General features: G+C 38.4%; 1 protein-coding gene across 3 annotated transcripts in view; it reads right to left on the reverse strand.

Moving 5' to 3' along the window:
* Positions 1-4,637: 4,637 nt before the first annotated feature.
* PAPSS1 (3'-phosphoadenosine 5'-phosphosulfate synthase 1) overlaps positions 4,638-24,264 on the reverse strand; it is a 111,098-nt gene continuing 91,471 nt past the window's right edge. For all 3 annotated transcript variants that reach the window (XM_007191000.2, XM_057547015.1, XM_057547016.1), the window contains 2 exons: positions 20,734-20,963; positions 4,638-5,345 (listed from right to left, as the gene is read on the reverse strand). In XM_007191000.2, coding sequence (XP_007191062.2) covers positions 5,207-5,345; positions 20,734-20,963 — 369 coding nt within the window. In that variant the 3' untranslated portion in view covers positions 4,638-5,206. The remainder of the gene's footprint in view (positions 5,346-20,733; positions 20,964-24,264) is intronic.

Raw genomic sequence — 24,264 nt, forward strand, 5'->3', positions numbered from 1 at the left:
AAATTTAAATTTTGTGCTATTCTTTACTCATTATTCTACTCTTAGCTATGAGATCTTTCGACTATATAAACAGGAAAAAAAAAATCCCTGTGTGGAAAACTCTGGGAAACCATATACTATTTTGCATTTCATATTCCTAATACCTTTATTCCTGTTATATCCACAGAAGATACAAATAATTCTCTAGTACATGAAACACCACTTACAGTTCAATTCTAAAAGTTAAATATATTTAAGATTTTATGATTTGATCAGAGGTGTCAACAAGCTGAACTTTTAAATGAAAAGTGTTAACACTTGTAAAATGCAGCTTTAAAATAGGTAATGACCACATTAATTAAAGCAGGCCTTCTTCAGTAAACTTAATATTGAGAATAAACTACCTTTCTAATCTTGATCTTCCTCTTGATGATGCTTTCCCAAAGTACCATCATTTTTTCATAGGATTAGTCTATGCTTGCTTTAGGCAAATGTGTATATTTTTCTGCTTTTTCTCTTTGCAAAAATGTACTAGTTTTCTTAATCTAGAAAACACAGGAGAAGTTGAACACAGGGAAAAATTGAGGGGAAAGTATGGCTGAAACAGGGACACTGTGTCTGCCTTTAGATTTGTATCTTAACATATACCTGTATTTAGGCACTTTGCTCAGTGGGCTACAGAATGGTTTTATGAAGCAAAGATTACAAGGTATAGTCTCATAAATATAGATATCACTGTTTCTTGGCCAAAAGACTACATCTTTAAATAAAATAATAATAATAAAGGAGCAGTGCTTTACAAGCATTACCTCATATAATTCCTGACTATAACCTTTGGTCCACAGATAAGGAAATCAAGGCCTCATGAAGCTGAAGGTCACATAATCAACAAGGAATTGGTCAAGTTTGCCTTCAGAGCCTGAATTCTTAACCACAAAACTATACTTTCTCTTTTACGCTTGTGCTTCTGTTTAAGCCTAAATGTCTCCTAAATAAACTTTTAACTTACTTTTTACTCAAAACTCTCTAATGGCTGCAAATGCCCACTAGAATTGCCCACAACGTATCAAAAGTCATATTGCTATAACTGCACCTATGTACAACATATAGATCACACAAAATAGCACTAGCTACACACTGAGGTTCAAAGTCATTCAGGGCAGGCTCTGGGCAGCCAGGTGGTGAACCAGTCATGGGTCAGACATAACTCAGTCTCTCCTTCACTTGGCTTTTTTTCTTGAGGACCTGATTGTGCAGCAAGGCCCCAGCTTACTTTTAACAGATTCTTTCTCTTGGGCAACAGAAGTGGTTATGCTCTCAGAGAGAATAGACACTTTTCAAAGAGGACAAGCCAGAGCTGTTGGAAGAAAAGCAGAGAGGGAGTCGGTGTTCTAATTCATTTCAGTGGAGAGGTTTTCCTATTCTTTTCCTTTTTTAAATTGAAGTATAGTTGATTTACAATTTTCAGGTGTACAGCAAAGTAATTCAGTTTTACATACCGGTGTATGTTTTTTTTCAATTTTTCAGATTCTTTTCCATTATAGATTATTATAAGATACTGAATATAGTTCCCTGTGCTATACAGGTCCTTGTTGTTTACCTATTTTATATATAGGAGAGTGTATCTGTTAATCCCAGATTCCCAATTTATTCCCCCCCCCCTTCCTCTTTGGTAACCATAATTTCTTTTCCTAACAAAGGCAGATCATTATAGATGCTCAGTGCTGGCGCAGGTCTGGGAAATAAAGGTCCATGATGAGATTTTCCATGTTTCTAATTTCAGTTCTTCAAATCTAGGCCCTAAAATCTAGTGCCATTTTCCTGAGGATCTGTTGAAACAGGAAGTTAGGAAAACGAGGTTCCAATCTCAACACACCCCTGGCTCAATTATAGTCCTCACGTACTTACCTTTAGGGAGCCCAACTTTTACCTTAGTCCAGAAAAGACTGACCGAGAGTTAGGTGGGCAGAATGTGTTTTGCACAACTTATATATAATTATATTCAGGACAAGACTGTGTGGAGGAGGAAATGGAATCCGCAGAAATACAAAGAGGCTTATAAGCCAAGAAATACAGCCCACACATAAAAGCCCGGTCGGCAAATACTTCCTTACTTTGTGAGCCAACTCACCCCTGCATACCTATGTGCTAATAAAAATATACCATATGTGGGAAGCATGACTTCTGAATTTCCTGATAAGGTATTTAAATGCTAACTGCCAAGATATGGACATAATTGTTCCTCTCTTGGATGGAAATGAAACTCAAATATGTGGTCTTGATTATCAGAGTGGAATATAGAATTGACAGATTTAAAACATTATATTTCTGCCAAAACATTGTATTTCTGCACTTTCTTTTCCTCCTTTTTAAAAAAATAATTATTTTTCCATTCATTTTTCCAGCTGATGGAGAGATAAAAATGGCATTGAGATTTCCAAGACCACTTGGCAGTAGAGGTTTGGTGTAAGGGGTGAAGGTTTTAAAGGTTGGTTTGGGGTCATTTTTATGAGCTGGGAAAGAAAAAATTTCTACATATATCCTATTTGTAGATTAAAGACACACATACCAACCTGTGGACTGGTAGAAATCACTGGGTACTTTTATCTTCTTCTCCATCTCTCTAAAACACATAAGTGGGTGGCCAATCCCAAGAGCAGAGGGGCTTAGAATCATGTTTTCATCATGTCCCTCTCTGGTGGGTTGAGAACAGGGGGCACTATGGGACTAACTCAGAAAGGACAATTACATGACAGAACACAAAGCTCCTTTTTCGACCACATTTCACCCTGATGCTGTTGATTTCTGTTCTAAACGTTCTCAGCTTGATTTTATGAGTATATTTTTATAATTTTAAAAGGATAAGTTTTCTGAGTGCTAAGTATTAAAAATTTTTCTCTATATTTAAACTTTTAAAATATGCTAACAGGGACTTCCCTGGTGGCACAGTGGTTAAGAATCCGCCTGCCAATGCAGGGGACACGGGTTCGACCCCCGGTCCGGGAAGATCCCACATGCCGCGGAGCAACTAATCCCGTGCATCACAACTACTGAGCCTGCGCTCTAGAGCCCGCGAGCCACAACTACTGAGCCCACGTGCCACACCTACTGAAGCCCACGTGCCTAGAGCCTGTGCTCCACAAGAGAAGCCACCGCAATGAGAAGCCTGCATACCACCACGAAGAGCAGCCCCCGCTCGCCACAGCTAGAGAAAGTCTGCACGCAGCAATGAAGACCCAACACAGCCAAAAATAAATAAATAAATTTTAAAATAAATAAATAAAATATGCTAACAGTAAAAATCACCTTGAATTTAGCAGTATCAAGATTTTAATGTGAAGTATACATTTTTTCACGTCACCTGTTACGATCAGGGTTCTTGGCAAACAACAGAAACTCTAAATAATTTAGGCAGCAAAGGAATACATGGGGAGGCTGTTGGGTCTCTTACAGAACTGATGGAAAATGCAAGAGAATGAGGCTTGGAAAATGGTCAGGAACAAAAGGAGGTTAGTGGCAGAGGACTCAGCCAAGGTCATACCCAGAATATTCAAGATAGGGTACTACTTTTGCACAGGAGACCCCCACTGCCACAAGCACCACCACCACTGCCCCAAGAATCCTGACTCTGTTGCTGCCACCATGAAACCACAACTCATTCTGTCCTTACATCTTTGCATCATTCCTACACATTCAACACTTCAGGCTGGAGTTTCTGAATTAGCTGAGCTGAAGTGCTATGTCACACCTTAGCTGTCTGCAGTTGAAGAGCCCATCTCCAATCCCTCAACCTTTATATATACATAAAAATTGAAGATTTATACAAGATTTATATAAAGGAGATCTCCCTAAAAGAGATCTAGATAATGTGGAGCCAAAAAAGTCATATCAACTATCACCTCTAATTCTTCCTATCAACATGTGCATTCATATACTTTTTACATCGTCCACTAATGAATATTTTCATTCAGTATCCACTCGTGAATAAATCCATCCACTAGAAACTATTTACTCATATTCTCCATTTTTTTTCTATTTATCAACTTTCTCACTAATTGATTCCCTCAGTGATCTGTTTTTACTTTGTTTTCGTTTTTCCTTCTATTTCTTTTCCTAGTGGTATTTTATTCCCATTTGCCTTAATGACAATACATTATCTCCGTGTATAATCTGCCATCTCTTTATAATGCTGAATTTTCAAGGCCAGATCATGCAAGATTATTTCATCGTAGGAAATACGACTGCAAATCAAAAATGCTGGCATCTCAACCAAAATTATATATCCAGTCCCTAAATAAGCATCTCCTCTTGAATATTCTACTTGAGGATATACTACAAAAGCAAACTTGATATGCTGCCCACCCCCCGCCATGAACTAACCTCCCTCTATCATGTCTCTATTACTAGTACCACCATCTTAGGTATTTAAGAATATCAGAGAGATATTTGGGGAAACAGGTTGAGTTTTTGGATGGACTGAGAATGCATTATTATTTTCCCACTTAAAAATTCACTATGAAACAGTGCTTGGAACTAATTATTATCAATAGATTCCAGTAATGAAAGACGCCTGTATTTTCCCTTCCCCATCAGAAACTTCTTCACAAGAAGGATAAAGTATGTGTAAACAAAACAATATTTTTAAAAAGTCACATAAATAAGAAGCCAAAAAGTTTAATTTTATTGAATAAAGTTCATTCAGGGCTTACATAGATATTAATATACTTTAGATCATAACAGTTGAGAGATCAATAGCTGATAGGAAGGAAGGAAGCAGTTTGTACTTTCAATGTAAAAAAAAAAATCTAAATGCTACAGATGTCTTGTAAAATTCCCAAAACAAGGTCTAGCCAAGTTTATTGTTTAGTGGATTTTTTTTCTTTTTTCAGGAGATGAAAAGTGAGATTCAATGTGTATACTATTGGTTACAACTGATATAACAGCTTGAAAAAATCATGAGACAGAAGCATAAATATAATACAAAAAGACTGTATTGTAGGAATATTTAACTATAAGTGGAAAAGATACATTAAAACCATGAGTGTGTTACACTAGTTCAGAACAGAACTCATAAGGCAGACCAAAACTGATGCTAGTTAAGGAAAAGGGTCTGTTTTTAGGAAGCATGTCCATACAGATACCACCACAAAGAAATGCCAACAGTAACTACATGGTCCCCTCTTGTTACTCAGTGAGGTGTCAAAGGTGAAATGACTGGGTTAACAGCTTAAGCTTTCTCCAAGGATTTGTAGTATTCCATCAGCACGGTCCAGGCCTTGGGAGCCATGAAACCTTCAGGAGGTTTCTGGCCTTCTCGGGCAAGTTTGCGCATTCGTGTTCCTGATATAAATTCAAAGTCTTCATGGCTGAAAGGGAGAGAAAAAATAAAAATATTTCACATTTAAAAAAACTTAGTTATAGTGAAATTTTAAAAAACATTTGTTCCTTCTGTTCATGGTAGACAAGCTTAATGAAAAACCTATCTGGATGAAATGTACTACTTACGAATATCAACCTGATTTCAAGTTTGTCACTGAGCAAAAAACACCACACTATCAAAACTTACAAAAGAAAAAAAAAAAAAAAACAATGATCCCTCAGGTTGCCCTTTTATAGACATACCCATTTCCCTCCCTCCTTCCCAACCCCTGGCAACTAATAATTTAGAAATAGAAATTTTTTTTTTTAGAAAAACATATAATTTAGATGTTTTAGATACACATATTGAAAACTTTTTAGGCAGTCTGAATCTGGAAAGCTAAATGCATTTTGGAACATTAAGAGAAAAATGGAACTTAAAAAATAACAACAGCACGTAAGTAGCAATAATTAATATTATTCCATTGATAAGCTATTACAAAGGTAGTGCTAGTTCTTTTCATCTTCACACCTACAAAAACACACAAAAGCCCTTAGACCATTAAGCACAGAGCACCTATGGCTATGACACATACTGTCTATTGGTAATTTCAACCTCTTCCCTCAAACAAGGGAACCGACTAGATAGCAGACCCAAGAACAGAGCAAGAGTTCTGGGTCACTCAAGTCACCAGATCACATTCCCTGTTTACTCCTAGTCAGCGACTGTATGTTCCATCCCCACTTTGCTATTTGTGGAGTTAATCTGAGAATTGAGTGAAATCATAAACTGCAAGTGGCCCTTGTTTCTAGAGGTATGCCAGGTATGTTTTAACTAATAATCACACTTCTAGGAATCTACGTAAAGGAGCTAATCAGAGATGCCAACAAATATTATGCATAAAGATAGCTGTCTGAAAACTGTTTTACGATAGTTAAAAATGTTGTAAATAATCTAACAGTTGAAGGTCTAAGTAAATTGTGGTACAGCCCTGAGTAGAGTTACACAGTCATTAAAGTATAGTTAAAGATTGGATAAAATGTTCACGATGTAATAATGGTAAGTGAAATAATCAGGACGCAAAACTTTATATACAATACCAATGCAATTTTGTTAAAATAAGGGGGTGGGAGGAGGAGAAGATCATAAAGAAATACACCCAAACGTTAACAGTGGTTATTTCTATGAAGTGATATCACAGGTGCTTTTAGTTTTGTCATGATGGTTTCTGCAGTTTTCTACAATGATGATTTATATTATCAATATCAAAATAAAATTTAAAATAACATATTATTATCAATAAGAGCTTATTTTTAAAATCTCTATCCAAAAGTGAGTTAAATAATTTTAAATAATGTGACCTTAATTGATCTGAAACCTCAATCATTTGGAACACTGCCCTGATGAGAGCAGATAAACAGGATGCTGATATAGCATTACACTCCCTATTCTGGCCCTACAGGAGTTACACTGGCTATTAATTCACCCCTAAATGACAGACATCAGCAATAAAGAGTATATCTGAACAGTGCTGGGGACATACAGCATTTTCAGTAAATAATGACCAGTGATCAAGTACTTTATTAGCTTTCTGACTAGGAACTCAATAAATATTTGGTGAAATATGAAAGAATGAAAAGGTATATGTATAGAAAATTTTTATTCAATATAGAACCATTCAGAATCTTATAGAAGTCACTACTCTCCATCCCCTGGCCAAAAAAGGGTAAGATGGGGTTTCTGATTGCTGTGGTTCATCTGAGCTCCTTGTATATTCCCTTTTCTCTAAATCTGGATTATTCACACTAGAGGTTTCTACATGCCCTTCATGACCTCTTCAATAGTCATCTTCTGATCTAGCTTCTCTCTTGACCTTGCTCACCTCCACTTTATTTGGGGGAACCTGGTTCACTTAGTCTATCTATGAGCTCTTGGGTTGTCCACTTGGTAGGACTGAGCTCCAGACCAAGGAAGAATTATTGTGATTTCCTCATGATCCAGTGTGCCCCAGTTTCTGGCCTCTCCTGCTTTTCTAATTTGCATTGTCTGTGTGCTCAATGACCCGACTGCTCACTGGGCTTCTGAACCTTGGACTTGGTTATATTATCACCAGCCTCTACGTATCTTGCATCTGGCCGGTCCTTAGGCCTGCCCACTACTGTTAGTTCCTAAGATCAACTTGACTCTTGGTCCTGGATCTAGGTTTCCCTCTCATATTCGTTGCTGGTCCTAATTCTGGCCTTTCCAACTCTCCAGAGAGGTACCCAGAGTTTAATGAATGTCTTACCCCACTTTGAAACATCTAAGAGTCTGAGAGTTTTATTCTGGAATGCTACACATACAGGATAAGAATATAAAAAAGTGTAACTCATTTAATCAGCCACAGGAAAATCAACGTTAATTAACGCTTTATAATCCCATCTCTTGCTATTAAGCAGAAGTCACTACTTCTTTAACTCACGCATGTGACATCTTCCCCTAGTCACCTGTCCGCTCTTCTATTCCCTGCACAACCAGAAAGACAGGAAGATATACATTCAACTCAATATTTCAACAGCTCTCATCTTCTCAGGTAAAACATCTTTTAAATGTCTGCTCACATTTTCAAAGATGACCGAAGAAAAGGAAAGTTTAACAGATATTGCTCCAAAGCAAGATGGATTCAAGTAGTTTAAATCTAGGGTGTATCTCCCACTTCTATCATGTGTTCAATGTGCAAGAAAAGTCAAATCTACTATAATAAACTGGCCCATGCAGATGTGTTGGTTACAATAGTTCAAATATGAAGTAAGCTATCATCTTTCTCTTACATAAATGACTACAACTTAAGGGGAGAAAAAGAAATTGACTGCATGTGAGATGGGCTTAGGAAAAAAGCAAGACTATGAGAGGAGATTTCCAAAAAATTCAGGAAAGGTTGGGGTTAGAAACATAATTTTTAAATTTATCAACACTAAAATGAAAACCCAGTTTCAGAAAATGGACAAGCTCTCCAAGAAAGAAGACTTGCCGAAAGGGAAAGCATTTGTCAAAAGAGTAAGAAGAAAACCAAGATGATTATATGGAGGTCATGGAAAAAGAAAAAATTTTAATGTGAAGGCCACGGAGGGGCTAAGGAAGATGACCATGAGGGGGGAAAAAAATCCACTGGATAAACGAATCAGAATTTAAATTTTCTTTAATCAAGGAGTTTCAGTGGATGATGAAGGAAAGAGATGGAGTGGTAAAGTGGCAGAGATACACAGTGGAGAAAAGATTTTTTTTTTTTATAAGAAAAGGGAGGTCTTAGCATGTGTATAGGCAGAAGAAAATAAGTGGCATACAATGAGGAAAGGGAGGAGGATGAAAGCCAGGAGAGGGTAACAGGAAAGAAATGAAAGATGGAGAGGAAAGTCTGGGATGAAGAACACAGAGAAAGGAGCTCTGACAAGGAGGGTGAAAAATGAAGAAAAGAAGAAACAGTGATGACGTGGAGTTAGAAAAAGATGAGGTGGTTAATGCAAGATGGTCTCAAGCTTCTCAGTAAAAATGTAAGGTTGTCTCCTGTGGGTAAACAGAACCTGTGTGGGAATGAACTGATAATAGGATCCATCAACACAGTTTGGTGACTATCTCTAGGCTAGAGAGGTTACCCCTCAGGGCAGGGCTTAGCAAAGCAGCATCTGGAGAGGAAGTCAAGGGCATGGAGGGGTCCAGATCTCTCCAACTGCATCTAAAAAACCCTCATTCCAACCTGATGTAAAACTGGTTAGTTCAGCTGAGAATCATTTGACAAATATTGCTTGAATGTTTTAGTTCCTTAGGAGGGTCACTTATCAATTCCCTAAATAAGTGTCATTAAGGAAAATTATCTACGGAAAACACATTTATTTCCCTCTGCCTCAGACTTGTATTTCTATCCCTCACCTGAGGATTTAATTTTTTATCAGAAGTCAGGTGCAAGGACTTGACACTAGAGGCACTATCTGTAATCTAATCACAGTTTTCACAATTACATCTTTAAATGGATAGCATTTTACAGAAAAAAATTAAATCAAGGAAAAACTGAGGCATTTGGGGAATGCTCTAAAACTAGCTCTGAACTTTACCTGTGAGTAATCGGGAATCTGGCAGAAGCAGAAAAGGCTACTAAACCTTAGGCTTTCACTACAAAGCAATTCTAGCCAGTCCATCTAATTACACTGGTTAACCCACCTCCATGGCACCTGAAAAAGGAAATGCAAGTCTGTTTTTTTTTTTCTTCCCTTTTCAAAACCACTTGGTCACAGATTCTTACAATCCACAGCTGACAGAACGCCTCCTCTTAAAACACACACACACACACACACACACACCCCAAAGTACAAAAAACAAAAAAAAAACCAAAAACACCAAAAAGAAACAACTGAAGGGGAAGGGGTTAGAATGCAAGGACAGAAAAAGCACACCATCCAGCAGACTATGTGGGACCCTGTGGGTCCAGCATCTTGTCCCATGTGGGACACACAACTACATATGGCCAGCATCTTGACCAACTCCAAAGTACAACAGCTCCTGGCCACTTGTTGAAGATTTTAATTCTTTACAAATATCTGCTGTCTCTCAGTCCACATATGTGGCCATCAGAGCCACCAGCACAAGCTGTTCAGACAAGAAGCTGGGGTCAGCCCAGGGGCCTTCAATTTTATCCTTCAAAAGTTCATATTCAATTAGACCAGCTTTTTAAAAAATACTAATTAGATAATAAGCAATCAGAGACACAAAGGGGAGCTTCTTCTCTGATAGAACTAAAAATAATGGTAGTAACTTATAAGTGAATCTAATTAACTATTTGGGGGCTAACTACCTTTCATTTAACTCGAAAGAAACTCATATATAATACAGTATACATCAAGACACTAAGAATTCTCTTCAAATACAAATCATCTGTTCAAAACCAGATAATTAGTTATTTATGGCTTTCCAGGAGCCAAAAAGCATGGTAATCATGCATGACAAATTCAACAATTTTTATTTCCAAACCAAAGATCAACTGAAATACATGAAAAATTTAATTATCTCGAACTAATTTATCAAAATCCTTAATTCATCATGTTTTCCTCCCCTCAAAAATCTTATAAATAAAAGCTAGAGAACAGCTCCTATCAGACATTCAGTCAAACAAGAAGTTTCCAGGGAATGCTTACTCATCTTTGTTCCAATCCCCCTGTTGCAAGCTACCTAAACCTAAACTATCATTTCATTAACTCTTGCCTGCACTAATGCACACCTTCACACTGACTTCCCTCCCATCTTTCTCTTTTCTATACTGCTACGTCATTTCTATACTTTTTTTTTGTTTGTTTGTTTTTTTCATTTCTATACTTTTATGTGCCACGTAGTAGTTTCAAACTTGTTTTTGTTTTAATAAACACTGCAAGTATAGTTACTTTGTAACCCATGTCTGGTAATTCTAGTATGTTAAGTCTCTGCAGGTCTGCTTGTGCCAACTGTAGTTTCCCTTTTTTTTTTCCCTCGCTTTGGTGCTATGTTTCCTTGTATACTTTATCATTTTTTACTTAAGCTGTTCATTAAGCTTGTATAATTATTTGTGGGAATAAATTGAGGTCTAGGACAAAGCAGTAATGCTCTAGCGACAGTCTACATTTGCTTCTGCTGAATACTTAGAGGCATGCCCAGTTAAGAACCACCAAAAACTAATTTCATGGCTTGAGGGCTTTTTGGTTGTTTATTTGTTTTGTTTTGATACAACCTGGGTAGTATGAGTTTGGCCCATGTGAACAGTTCTGAGCTTTTTTTTTTTTAATTAATTATTTATTTATTTATTTATTTTTGGCTGTGTTGGGTCTTCATTTCTGTGCAAGGGCTTTCTTTAGTTGCGGCGAGCGGGGGCCACTCTTCATCGCGGTGCGCAGGCCTCTCACTATCGCGGCCTCTCTTATTGCGGAGCACAAGCTCCAGACGTGCAGGCTCAGTAGCTGTGGCTCACGGGCCTAGTTGCTCCGCGGCATGTGGGATCTTCCCAGACCAGGGCTCGAACCCATGTCCCCTGCATTGGCAGGCAGATTCTCAACCACTGCGCCACCAGGGAAGCCCAGTTCTGAGCTTTTGAGCCTAAAGCTCAGGGCTGTGCTCAGTCTCCTGGGGTAGGGGAATGGGTGCGGTTCACTTCAGATTCTCTCTTAACTACCTAAGGTGGGAGGGAGCATCAGCTCAATGGGAGTGTCTCCTGTTGGGACTCCCCACCTCGGTCAAGACCAGGGAAATCAACACTCAAATTTGTTAGGTCAACCAGGACAGAAGCAACTTCAACACTCAACTTACCTGAAGTTCCAACCTTCATTTAATAGTTTAGCCTCACAGTTCTTATCATGTTATCAGCACCACAGTACTTTTATGAAAACGTTTTCCTTTATCCAGAATTTTTAGTTAATTTCTCAGGAGAATCAATCTGTATAATCCAACTTACCTAATTACCAAAAACCTGAACTTCCCAATATTTAATGTACACGGTAACAACACACTATCTTTTCAAAATCTATTCTAGTTTGTACCATTCAAAGAACTGCCTTATCTAGTCCCTGTCTCATCATCCTTCTTTCACTCTCTTTTCCAGCCCACCCTGGCCTTCTTCCCAAACCCTCTGGGTCTATCTCACCTCAGCACCTTTGCATGCACTTATCCCTTTGTCCAGAATGCTATTACCTCCTTCTGTACCAAGGGAATGCCTAACTCATCTTTTGGAGCTCAGCTCAAATGTCTCTTGCTCCAGGAACCCATCCCTGATAACCCAGACTTGGTCACACAAGTGCTAGCAGAGCTTCCCACATGTCTTCTGCAAAGCACATGCCATCCTTAAGTGGTTTATTGTCTGTCTTCTCTAGAATGTAAGTCCTATGAAGGCAACAACAATATCTGCTTGTTTCCAACCACAGTGCCCACATTTAGCAATGACATGTACATAGTAAAGACTCAACAAATAGTTAATAAATGAATAAAACATAGCAAAGTTGGAAAGTTTTATACTAATTTCAATGTAACATGTTGACTTTAAAACAAAACACAGCATATATAAAATATATAATTTGACTTTCAAAAATATACATAGTATTATGTCCCTAATTATGATTAAAATGTATAGTAAGAAAAGACAATGCAATAGATTTTAAATTAGACCTTATCAGTTAATGGTTATGCAATAACCCCCTGCAATAAAACATGTGCAAAATCTACAAACACAGGACAAGGTTCATTGGCAAGTTCATGCAGTTACAGTCAGACTTCTACAAGTTTTTAAAAGAAACATCAAAAGTAATAAAAACAAAGCACTTTATAAATGAATGGAAAAGACAGTTCCCCAGTACTCTAACAGAAATATTTATATATGGTAAAGACTACATAGCAAGAAAGAAAAAGAAAAGAATTCACTCAAGAAATATTTCAGGGGTCAATATGACAAGACCTGGATGTGAAGAGTGAGGCAAAAGGATAAAGGACTTCAAGATTCTACATAACGGGGAGAACAAGTAACAAAGGAAATTTAGGATTTGGAGATATATGAGGGGAAAGGTAAAGTTGCTTCTGGGCATTTTAAATAATAACAAGAAATCTAAGCAGAAAACACCCATTAGCATGGTAGATAGAATTCTAAGATGGCCTTCATGACCTTCACCCCATGGTGTTACTACCATGATATGTCCTTATATGGCAAAAGGAATTTTGTAGATGCCATTAAATTTGTTAATCAATTGACCTAAAATAGTGAAATTATCTGAGTGGACCTAACCTAATCACTAAAGCTCTCTAAAAGCAAATATTCTCAGATGACAGCAGTAGTCAGAGATTTGAAGTCTGAGAGGGATTTGACCTGAGGGAGGTTCTACTGTTGAGATGAGGGGGCCCACAAGGAAGACTCTCAATGTGGCTTCTAGCTGCAGAGAGCAATCCGCCCCCCACTGAGATAGCCAGTAAGAAGATGGGGAGCTCAGTCCTAAAACCGTAAGGAACTGAATTCTGCCAACAAGGGTCATCTTGGAAGTTGATTCTTTTCAGAGCCTTCAGATAAGAGCCCAGCCTGGCCAGAGAGTCCAGCTTGGCCCACCCAGACTTCTGACCTAAGGAACTGTGAGGTAATAAATGAGTAATGTTTTAAGCCACTAAATTTGTGTCAGTTTGTTACACAGCAATAGAAAGCTAACATAATTAGCAACTTGGAAACACTGAGGAATAGCTTTAAGAGTCACCACACAGAAACCACTAGAACAGATGAGCTTTCCTGCAGAGAGTAAATAAAAGTGAAGAATATATGAGAAAAGCCTTGAAGGATGCCTCTTAAGTAGAATGCTTTTAAAAAATGACACTAATAGTACATGATTTAAGGTGTACTCCAGCATTAAAAAATATGAAAGAAGTACTCTACTGATAACATGGAAATAACCAGACAGCAAGCATTTATGTCCACCTGTCCCTTCACTGACCCATTTCCACCAGGCACTCTCACTCATGTGCACTCTCTTTTTGGTGAGTTGCTATTTCAATAATCTGAACCAAAATTTTGCATTTATCTATCCAAATACAAAGAAGGTTTACTGCATAAAGGAGAAAAAATTAGAAATAGCTGAATTATCTCTAAATGTTTGTAATATGTGGAAGAATGGGCTTTAATCTTGTACTCCTAAAACTAAATTTCCTTGAGTCATTATTACAGCTAATATGAACACACTTAACTTCCTAAGTATAAACAGATGATTTTTATCACAATTCTTATCAATAATATCTTGCCTGTAATCTTGATGAAGTTTGTTTCTTTCTCCCTAAGCCTTGTCTTACACTGGTATTTAATCAAATCAAAAGCTACAAAATCATTAATTACATAAAATCTGGCATTGAATAACAGCCATTAATCAAACATAAGACAACCTCATATGTGCATAATTAATAACTGTTTTCTCACTACATCAAAGACTATCGCCTTTCCACAAAATTTTAATCACTTTCCAACATATCCCCATCAACTTAATTATATTTGAACATAAATATAAAAAATTAGAAAACTAAGGCAGTTTTAAAGCTTCCCAAGTTACAATTTATAAAGATTTGGTAACTCAAAAAAAATTCCAAGAAAATGAGCCAGTCATGCAACTAATATAGAATTCATCATTGGAAAATCTTATGAGAACTGATGTAATTATTTAGCTTTTGAATGATTAAAAGAGAGACTTAAAGAAATACTACACAGATTTAACAAAACATGAAAGTTATCAAGGGTTTCCCAGCGCATCATTCAGCTACATACAGATGGATTCTAGGATCCTGTGTGTGATTAAATCAGATGATCATGCAAAGAAACCACAGTAAGTAAACACATCAGCACAAGAAGTGTAAAAGAAAAGCTCACCTCTATTTAGTTTTGCTTCCTTAACTCATCAAAATGGAAACTCACCTAAGTTTTAAGCATTTGGCCACTAGCAGAACAATTCTATTTCTCACCCCTCACTCTGTAAGTGACCAATTGTTACTTTCAGAACAAGGTTATGCTCAAACATCTTGTACACAAAGTATACAAATAAATTGCATGCTGGGTGAGAAATGAAGGGTTGCCCTGCCCAGGATTCCATCTCTGACACTATACAGTCTACAGATTTGTAGGAAGGCAAGGCTACCCTCTGTGGGGGGTAGCTTTCAAAAGAATTGTCAATGGGTAATCCTCTCTCCAGACTAAGGAAATTAAAATCTCTGGTGGTGGCCCTACATATTTTGAACCACAGAAGGACAGACCTATATTTGAAACTTTTTTATTTTCCTTAACATTTAATTTGTATTTTCAATCACCTTTTGCAGTAATATAGTTCAAGGTTTACTCTAATTGTTTTTTCTTTTAAGAAATTTTCTTTAAGCTTCTAAGGCATCTCTTCGGTAGAAAAAGTCCATTTACAACTCTCAGCACGTCACTTTTATAGCTGCACTTTTTTTAGACAGTGAAATTGTAGCATGTGTGTATGTATGTATATAAGTATATATATATATATAGACATACGCATACATATACATACATAAACACACACACATTTATTTTTAGGGCAAAACAAAACATGCCACGATTTAGAGCTATTTCTAGGTATTGGCAAACCCTGATTTTGTACAAGGGTAAAAATATTCTGGTTTATTGCAAATTCTTCTCATGGTGTGGTTCTGAAGTATACTATAACCTGGGCCACAACTTGGATCTTCAGAAAGTAACAGTCTCGAGTGGCCACACCAAGGCTACTGGGAACATCAGGAGTTCTTTCATATTTCCCCAAACCAGCTATCCACTAAGCCTTTTCTGTTCATTGACTCATAAGGTTTTCCTGTATACTGCTACAGTCTATCACTCAGAAAAGACTGCTATCATCTAAAATTATGCATTTTCTCCAGAATTATTATCATTAAACGAGAAGCCAACAAATCCCTCAAACTCCACTGTTAACAGTAGTATTTCTTTATCCAGATAACTTATCATTTAATTAAATGACACCAAATTTTATGTCCCTTTCAGAAACAAGAGAATGTGTTGATTTTTAAAAAGTTTCTTTTTCCTTCTTGTCTGCACCATTACAAAACAGGCTACAACAAATGAGGACACAGGGTTAGGATCAGCGTTATTCCTGAATGCGCAGTCAACTGCACAGTATCAAGGGAAAAAGGATGAGCGCTCTCAGATTAGAAGTTATTAGACTCAGTCAATTTTTAATTAGCACCTGCCAGTAGAGGTGAACTGATAAAACATAAATTAAAAATAGAGCCAACCCTCTATATCCATGGTTTCCACATCCAAGGATTCGATCAACCTCTGATTGAAAACATCTGGGGGTAAGGGGAGAATTCCAGAAAGTTCCAAAATATAAACCTGTAAAACCAAGAGCGGGTTTTTTGAAAGGGTAAACAAAATCAACAAACCTCTAGCCAGGCTCACCAAGAAGAAAAGAGAGAGGACCCAAATAAACAAAATAAGAAATGAATGAGGAGAAATAACAACTGATGCCACAAAAATACAAAAAGCCAAAAATAAAACTTGAATTTATCATGGGCAGGCAACTATTTATTTACACAGCATTTATATTGTATTAGATATTATAAGTACTCTAGAGGTAATTTAAAGTAGAGAGGAGGATGTGTGTAGGTTACATACAAATACTACACCATTTTATATAAGGGACTTGAGCACCTGCAGATTTTGTTACCTGTGGTGGGGGATCCTGGAACCGATCTCCCCCAGATACTGAGAGACAACTACTTACTGAACATGAATTGTAATTTACACTAAAAAAAGCAGGGGTACTAAATAAGCAGATATAATTTGTACTAAATAAGCATCAATCAACAAAGCATGAAGCACCTACTAATGTAAAAAGAACTAGGAGCTACGATTCCCAGAAATGACTACAGATTTTGAGCTAGAAGGGAATCAACTCATCCACTGCCATCACTGTAGAGATGAAGAAACAAGGCCAGAGATGACACAGGAATCTCAAGTCATGCAGGAAGAACGGGGCTAGCACTCATAACTTCTGATTCTAGAGCCTCACATTGCCACTCTAAATTTACAGAGTGTACCACCTGCAGGCCTATCTCATTTATTGCACTTCATTTTGTAGCGCTTTTCACATATTGAAGGTTTGTGGCAACCCTGCATCAAGCAAGTCTGTTAGCGTCATTCTTCCAACAGCATTTGCTCACTTCGTGTCTCTGTGTCACATTTTGGTAATTCTCACAATATTTCGAACTTTTTCATTATTATTATATTTGGTGATCTATAATATTGGATGTTACTACTGCAATGGTTTTGGAGCGCCATGAACCATGCCCGTATAAGATGGTGAACTTAATCAATAAACGTGTGTGGGGCTTCTCTGGTGGCGCAGTGGTTGAGAGTCGGCCTGCCAATGCAGGGGACACGGGTTCGAGCCCTGGTCTGGGAAGATCCCACATGCCGCAGAGCAACTAGGCCCATGAGCCACAACTACCGAGCCTGCACGTCTGGAGCCTGTGCTCCGCAACAAGAGAGGCCGCGATAGTGAGAGGCCCACGCACCGCGATGAAGAGTGGCCCCCGCCTGCCACAACTAGAGAAAGCCCTCGCACAGAAACGAAGACCCAACACAGCCATAAATAAAATAACTGAAATAAATAAATAAATAAATAAATTTAAAAAATAAATAAATAAATAAACGTGTGTGTTCTGACTGCTCCACCAACTGGCAGTTCCCCAGTCTCTCGCCCTCTCCTTGGGCCTCCCTATTCCCTGAGACACAACAATATTGAAACTAGGTCAGTGAATAACCCTACAATGGCCTCTAAGTTTTCATGTCAAAGGAAGAATTGCACGTGTCTCACTTTAAATCAAAAGCTAGAAATGATTAAGCTTATTAATGAGGAAGGCATGCTGAAAAGCAAGACAGGCTGAAAGCTAGGCTTCTTGTGCCAAACAGCCAAGCTGTGAGTGCAAAGGAGAAGTTCTTGAAGGAAATTAAAAGTGCTGCTCCAGTGAACGCATGAATGACAAGAAAGCAAAACAAGCCTTATTGCTGATATGGAGAAAGTTTTAATGGTCTGCACAGATGATCAAACCAGCTACGACATTCCTTTAAGCCAAAGCCTAATCCAGAGCAAGGCCCTAACTCTCTTCAATTCTATGAAGGCTGAGAGAGGTGAGGAAGTTTAAGAAGAAAAGTCTGAAGCCAGCAGAGGTTGGTTCATGAGATTTAAGGGAAAGCCATCTCCATAACATACAAGTGCAAGGTGAAGCAGCAAGTGCTGAGGTAGAAGTTGCAGTAACTTATCCAGAAGAACCAGTTCGGATCATTAATGAAGGTGGCTACACTAAACAACAGATTTTCCACGTAGATGAACAGCCTTCTCTTGGAAGATGATGCCATCTAGGACTTTCACAGCTAAAGAGGAGAAGTCAATGCCTGGCTTCAAAGCTTCAAAGGACAGGCTCTCTTGTCCTCTGGCTCTCTAATGCAGCTGGTGACTTTAAGTTGAAGCCAATGTTCATTTACCATTCCAAAAACCCTACTGTCTTCAAGAATTAGGCTAAATCCACTCTGCCTGTGCTCTATAAATGGAACAACAAAGCCAGGATGACAGCACATCTGTTGACAACATGGTTTACTGAATATTTTAAGCCCACTGTTGAGACATACTGCTCAGAAAAAAAGATTCTTTTCAAAATATGACGACTCACTGACAATGTACCTGGTCACCCCAGAGCTCTGATGAAGATGTACAACGAGATTAATGCTATTTTCATGCCTGCTAACACAACATCCATTCTGTAGCCTGTGGATAAAGGACTAATTTCCACTTTCAAGTCTTCTTATTTAAGAAATACATTTCATAAGGCTATAGCTGCCATAAATAGTGATTCCTCTGATGGACATGGGCAAAGTCAACTGAAAACCTTCTAAAAAGGATTCGTCAGTCTAGATGCCATTAAGAACATTTGTGATTCCTGGGAAGAGGTCAAAATACCAGCATTCACAGGAGTTTGGAAGAAGCTGATTCCAACACGCATGGATGACTGGAGGGGTTCAAGGCTTCAGTGGAGGAAAAAACTGCAGATGTGGTGGAAAGAGAAAGAGAACTAGAATTAGAAGTGGAGCCTGGGGCTTCCCTGGTGGTGCAGTGGTTGAGAGTCTGCCTGCCAATGCAGGGGACACGGGTTCGAGCCCTGGTCTGGGAAGATCCCACATGCCGCAGAGCAGCTAGGCCCGTGAGCCGCAGCTACTGAGCCTGCGCGTCTGGAGCCTGTGCTCCGCAACAAGAGAGGCCGCAACAGTGAGAGGCCCGCGCACTGCGATGAAGAATGGACCCCGCTCGCTGGAACTGGAGAAAGCCCTCGCACAGAAACGAAGACCCAACACACCCAAAAATAAATAAATAAATAAATTAAAAGGAAAGGAGGGGGGAAATTGATAAATGAAGATTAAAAAAAAGAAGTGGAGCCTGAAGATGTGACTGAATTGCTGCAATCTCACAATAAAACTTAAACAGATGAAGAGTTGCTTCTAACGGATAAGCAAAGAAAGTGGTCTCCTGAGATGGAATCTACTCCCAGTGAGATGCTGTACAGATTTTTAAATGACAACAAAGAATTTAGAATATTACATAAACTTTAGTTGATAAAAAGCAGCGGCAGGGTTTGAGAGGACTGACTCCAATTTTGAAAGAAGCTCTCTTGTGGTCAAATGCTATTAAGCAGCATTGTGTGCTATCGAGAGACCATTTGTGGAAGCAAGGGCCAGTCAATGCAGCAACCTTCACTGTTGTTCTGCTTTAAGAAATCACCACAGCCCCCTACACTTCAGCAGCTACCATCCGATCAGTCAGCAGCCTTCAACACCTAAGCAAGACCCTCCACCAGCAAAAACATTACAACTCACTGAAGGCTCAGATAATACTTTATTTTTTAGCAATAAAGTATTTTTTAATTGAGGTATGTAAATTGTTTTTTAGAAATACTATTATTGCATACTTAATATACTACAGTATAGTGTAAACACAACTTGTATATGTACTAAGAAATAAATATATTTGTCTGACTTGCTTGATTGAAATACTTGCTTTAATTACAGTGGTCTGAAACCGAACCCACAATATCTCTGAGGTATGTCCGTACTGATATCATCTATAGATAGCAATAAAAGTTTGTCAGTCAAAGGAAGATAGAGGCATGCTCAATACTACCAATAATTTGTATTAAAAGGTTGTTATTTTTTTGCTCCTTCTAAGATCTTTGAAGAAAAAAGTTGCACTCTTAGTGGTCAAGAGCATAGGCTCTGGAGCCATACTGCTTGAGCTCAAGTGCTGAGCTGCCATTTACTGGCTCTGTGACCTTATACAAGTCATTTGAACTCTGTAGGCCTCAGCTTACTACCAACCTACAAAATGGGGATAATAATTGCACCTACTTCACAGGATTATTATGGGGTATTAATTACAGGTATTAATACCTGTAAAGCAATTATGACAGTGCCTGTCACACAACGATTGCACAAATATTAGTTAAACTCACTCTCATTACATAGATCCCCTGGGCTTACCCGCAAAATCATCACTAGGCCTTGGTACTAAGTCCTAAGCACTTCTACATGCTCAGTAATATGGCAGACAGAAATGTCATTACTGCCCTTAAACACTTCACAACAAAATTCCTGAGATCATGAACCATGAAACCAGATTCAGTTTTTATTTCTACTTCTAACTTCTGAAATATTGAGAAATTCGTTTCCCTGGTTTGCCTTTCTCTGAAATGGGTACAACAAAGCTTGTCACTGATAAGTTGTAGTGAAGATGAGACAGTACGTTGAAGCCCTCGGAGCAGCTCAGAGCACAAAGTGCTTCACAGATCCGCGCAGAGAACGCAAAGCTTACTGCTCAGAGTCATAGTAGTCCATCCGCTTCTTCTTCTTGTTATAAGCCGCAACTCGAAAGGGAACTATTTCCAGGGTGATTAGGCCAGGGGCCATGGTCAGCACTTTGGCGCCATGAGTTGGCTCATACAAACCCTTCCCTGTTTCTGGATGAGGCACGCCAGCAGGGTCTCGTCCAACAATATAAAAATTGGCTCCTGCAACCATCCGTGCTCTGCAATGCCACTGGACCTAGAACAAAAATTTTCCTATTAGATAACCATGATTTTATGACCAGCACTTAGAAGTATTAAGTGGATAATAAATGCATATACTTCTTATACAGTCAGTATCAGGAAGAAATCTCAACAGATTAAAATGTTCACTTTGGGAGGCCAGAAACAAAACTGGCAACCCCTCGCCTTCCAAAAAATCTAAAAGTTTATATGGTATGGATGTTTATGTATATGTATCTATATATTTGTTTTACTGGTAAGAGATATGTGAATGTACATCTGTGTCTATGTGTAGGATTTTATACAACTATTAGATGTCATTTATATATAGTTCAAAATCTAATATGTTGGTTAGAAATCAGGCTAGTGGTTGATCCTCTGAGAGAGGCAACTGAAAGGGGCTTCTGGGGTAATGATAATGTTCTTTTTTTCCCGCAGCTTTATTGAGTATAATTGACAAATAAACCTGTTTATATTTAAAGCCTACAATGCAATGATCTGATATACATATACATTGTGAAATACCACAATCAAGTTACTTAACACATTCATTACGGCACAGTTACCTTTTTGTGCCTATGGTGAGAGCACTTAAGATCTACTCTCCTAGCAAATCTCAAGTATGCAATACAGTATTATTAACCACAAACACCATGCTGTACAATAGATCCTCAGAACTTACTCATCTTATAACTGAAAGTTTGAATACTTTGACCAACCTTGGAAATAAACGCTTGTACCTAATCCACTTGGATGTTAGTTCTAGGAGTCCCTGGTAATGTTGTTTCTTGACCCAGGATCCAATCCGGGTGCTGGTAATCAGAGTATGCTCACTGTAAGAGTTCACTGAGCTGTGTGTACACTGTGATGTATGTACTTTTCTCTATGTTATACTTTAATAGGTTAAAAAAAATTGGATGAAAATTATTTAAATTATATGAATATTTACATAAACCGGTACTGAGAAAATCCTGTCACCTAAATGATTACTACCCAAGATACTAGGTAAGAATAAAACAAGGTGTTGGTTGTGACTAAATAGCCATGCTGCATCCAAAGCTAGCTCTGTAGCCTATACTTTCACATTAACACTGTTTAAAAACAAAAATTAGTTAGTCTAACACTTAGAACTATAGAACTTTAGAAGTTAAAGTAACTAAGAGACCATCATTCTCATTAAAACTCGAAGGAAGTAAACCCTCAAAGGTTAAGTGACTCGGCCAATAGAGTGTAGGACAAACCCGGGTCTACAAACTTGGTCTTAGCTCCCTTTTAGTGTATGGCTCCATTATTTAGTGAGTTACAAAACCATCTCGGTTCTGTGTGAAAAGAGGTATAAACGATGACCACTACACATCACTTTCATTTTCTCTCTCTTGATAGTTTCTCTTATACCAAGTACTTTATTTTTATCAACATAGTTCAGAAAGTGCAAGAGCACAGGGGCAATCCCATACTCTACACTTGAATTGGTCACCCTGAGGAGTTTCAACTTTTTTAGTTGTTTCTACTGATATTTACCTCTGTTTTTCTTTTCTTTCTTTCTTTCTTTCTTTATTTATTTGGGTGCACCGGGTCTTAGCTGCGGCATGCGGGACCTTCAGTTGGGGCATGCAGGCTCTAGTTCCCTGACCAGGGATTGAACCCAGGCCTTCTGCATTGAGAGCGCAGAGTCTTAACCACTGGACCACCAGGGAAGTCCTTATCTCTATATTTCTAAGCAGCATGTGTACACTGCTGCATCTTGACTGTTTAATTTTAGATATTATATACTGTCATCCCCGATATCTGTGGATTCTCAAGTCTCACAGTCAGCCCTCTGCACCCAAGGTTCTGCATCCATGGATTCAATCAAGCACAAACTATGTAGTACCGTAGGTATTTACTTTAAAAACCCTGCGTATCAGTGGACTGCAGAGTTCAAATTTGTGTTGTTCAAGGATCAACTGTAACACAGCCATTATTTCCACATTACTTATTTCCCACTATAAAAGAAGATATGGGACTTCCCTGGTGGTGCAGTGGTTAAGAATCCGACTGCCAATGCAGGGGACATGGGTTCGAGCCCTGGTCTGGGAAGATCCCACATGCCGCGGAGCAATTAAGCCCGTGAGTCACAACTACTGAGACCTGTGCTCTAGAGCCCACAAGCCACAACTACTGAGCCCGCGTGCCACAACTACTGAGGCCAGCGTACCTAGAGCCCTCAATAAAGGACAGTCACAAGAGCCCAGTTGTTCTCTCCGCAACAAGAGAAGCCACTGCAATAAGAAGCACATGCACCACAATGAAGAGTAGCCCCTGCTTGCCGCAACTAGAGAAGGCCCGTGGGCAGCAATGAAGACCGAACGTACCCAAAAATAAATAAATGAATAAATAAAATTTTTTTAAAAACAGAAGAAGAAGATATTTGGCTCTTACTCCACTATCCTCATTCCCTATCCAATTTACCCAAGAAATACAGTGATATCAATACTTTGGTGAAATAAACATTCATCTGTAAAATGGGAATTACAATAGTATTTATCGCATTCAATTTTTAAGAAAATTAACACATGAAACATGTGAGGACTTAGAATAGTACCTGGTATCGAGTAAGTACACAATAAATGTTAGCTGTTATCATCTTTATTTTATTCCTCTCCTTGTACAGCTGTTTGTTTTTCCTAGAGTTAATAATTGTCTTGATTTTTTTCCACTTGCTTAGTTTTCCATATACCTGTGTTTCTATGTACCTTGTACCATCCTTCTTCCTGACCACACAGTTTAATACAATTCTCAGTCTCCCTTGCAGTGTGGCCATATGGCTGAGTTCTGGCGAAAGGAATGAGAGCCAAAGTGATGTGTGCCACTTCCAAACATAGACCATTAAAAAGCCTCCAGAGCACTATCCTAGCTTGCTTTCCCCATAAGCCAACTAAACAGAAAGGACCCTAAGGCCCTATAATAAACTACCTCTTTTCCTACTACAGTATTACTTCTGCTTGCATTGAGCTGCAATAGTTCTGTATGAACAAGATGGCAAAGCACGATGCTTTGTTCCCCACATACGCCCACCCATCCCAGATTCAGCTCATTCCCCTCTGCCCCTTCATAGTAGACCCACAGAAGACCTTTGCTAGTTCACACTCAGAATTTTTATCAAGGGGTCAGTCAGAATCAAATCATCAATTAACGACTCTGCAACTCCACTTAAATGGAAAGTCTTTTCTGCCTCATGAAAAATAGCTACTGCTTACAGAGTTAAATTAAAAGGGCAGTCTAAGTTTTCTGAATTTAGGTGAACTTACTTTTCTCATTAAATATTTATGTCTGGA

This window comes from Balaenoptera acutorostrata, chromosome 5 (genome assembly GCF_949987535.1).
Source record: "Balaenoptera acutorostrata chromosome 5, mBalAcu1.1, whole genome shotgun sequence".
NCBI lineage: Eukaryota > Metazoa > Chordata > Mammalia > Artiodactyla > Balaenopteridae > Balaenoptera > Balaenoptera acutorostrata.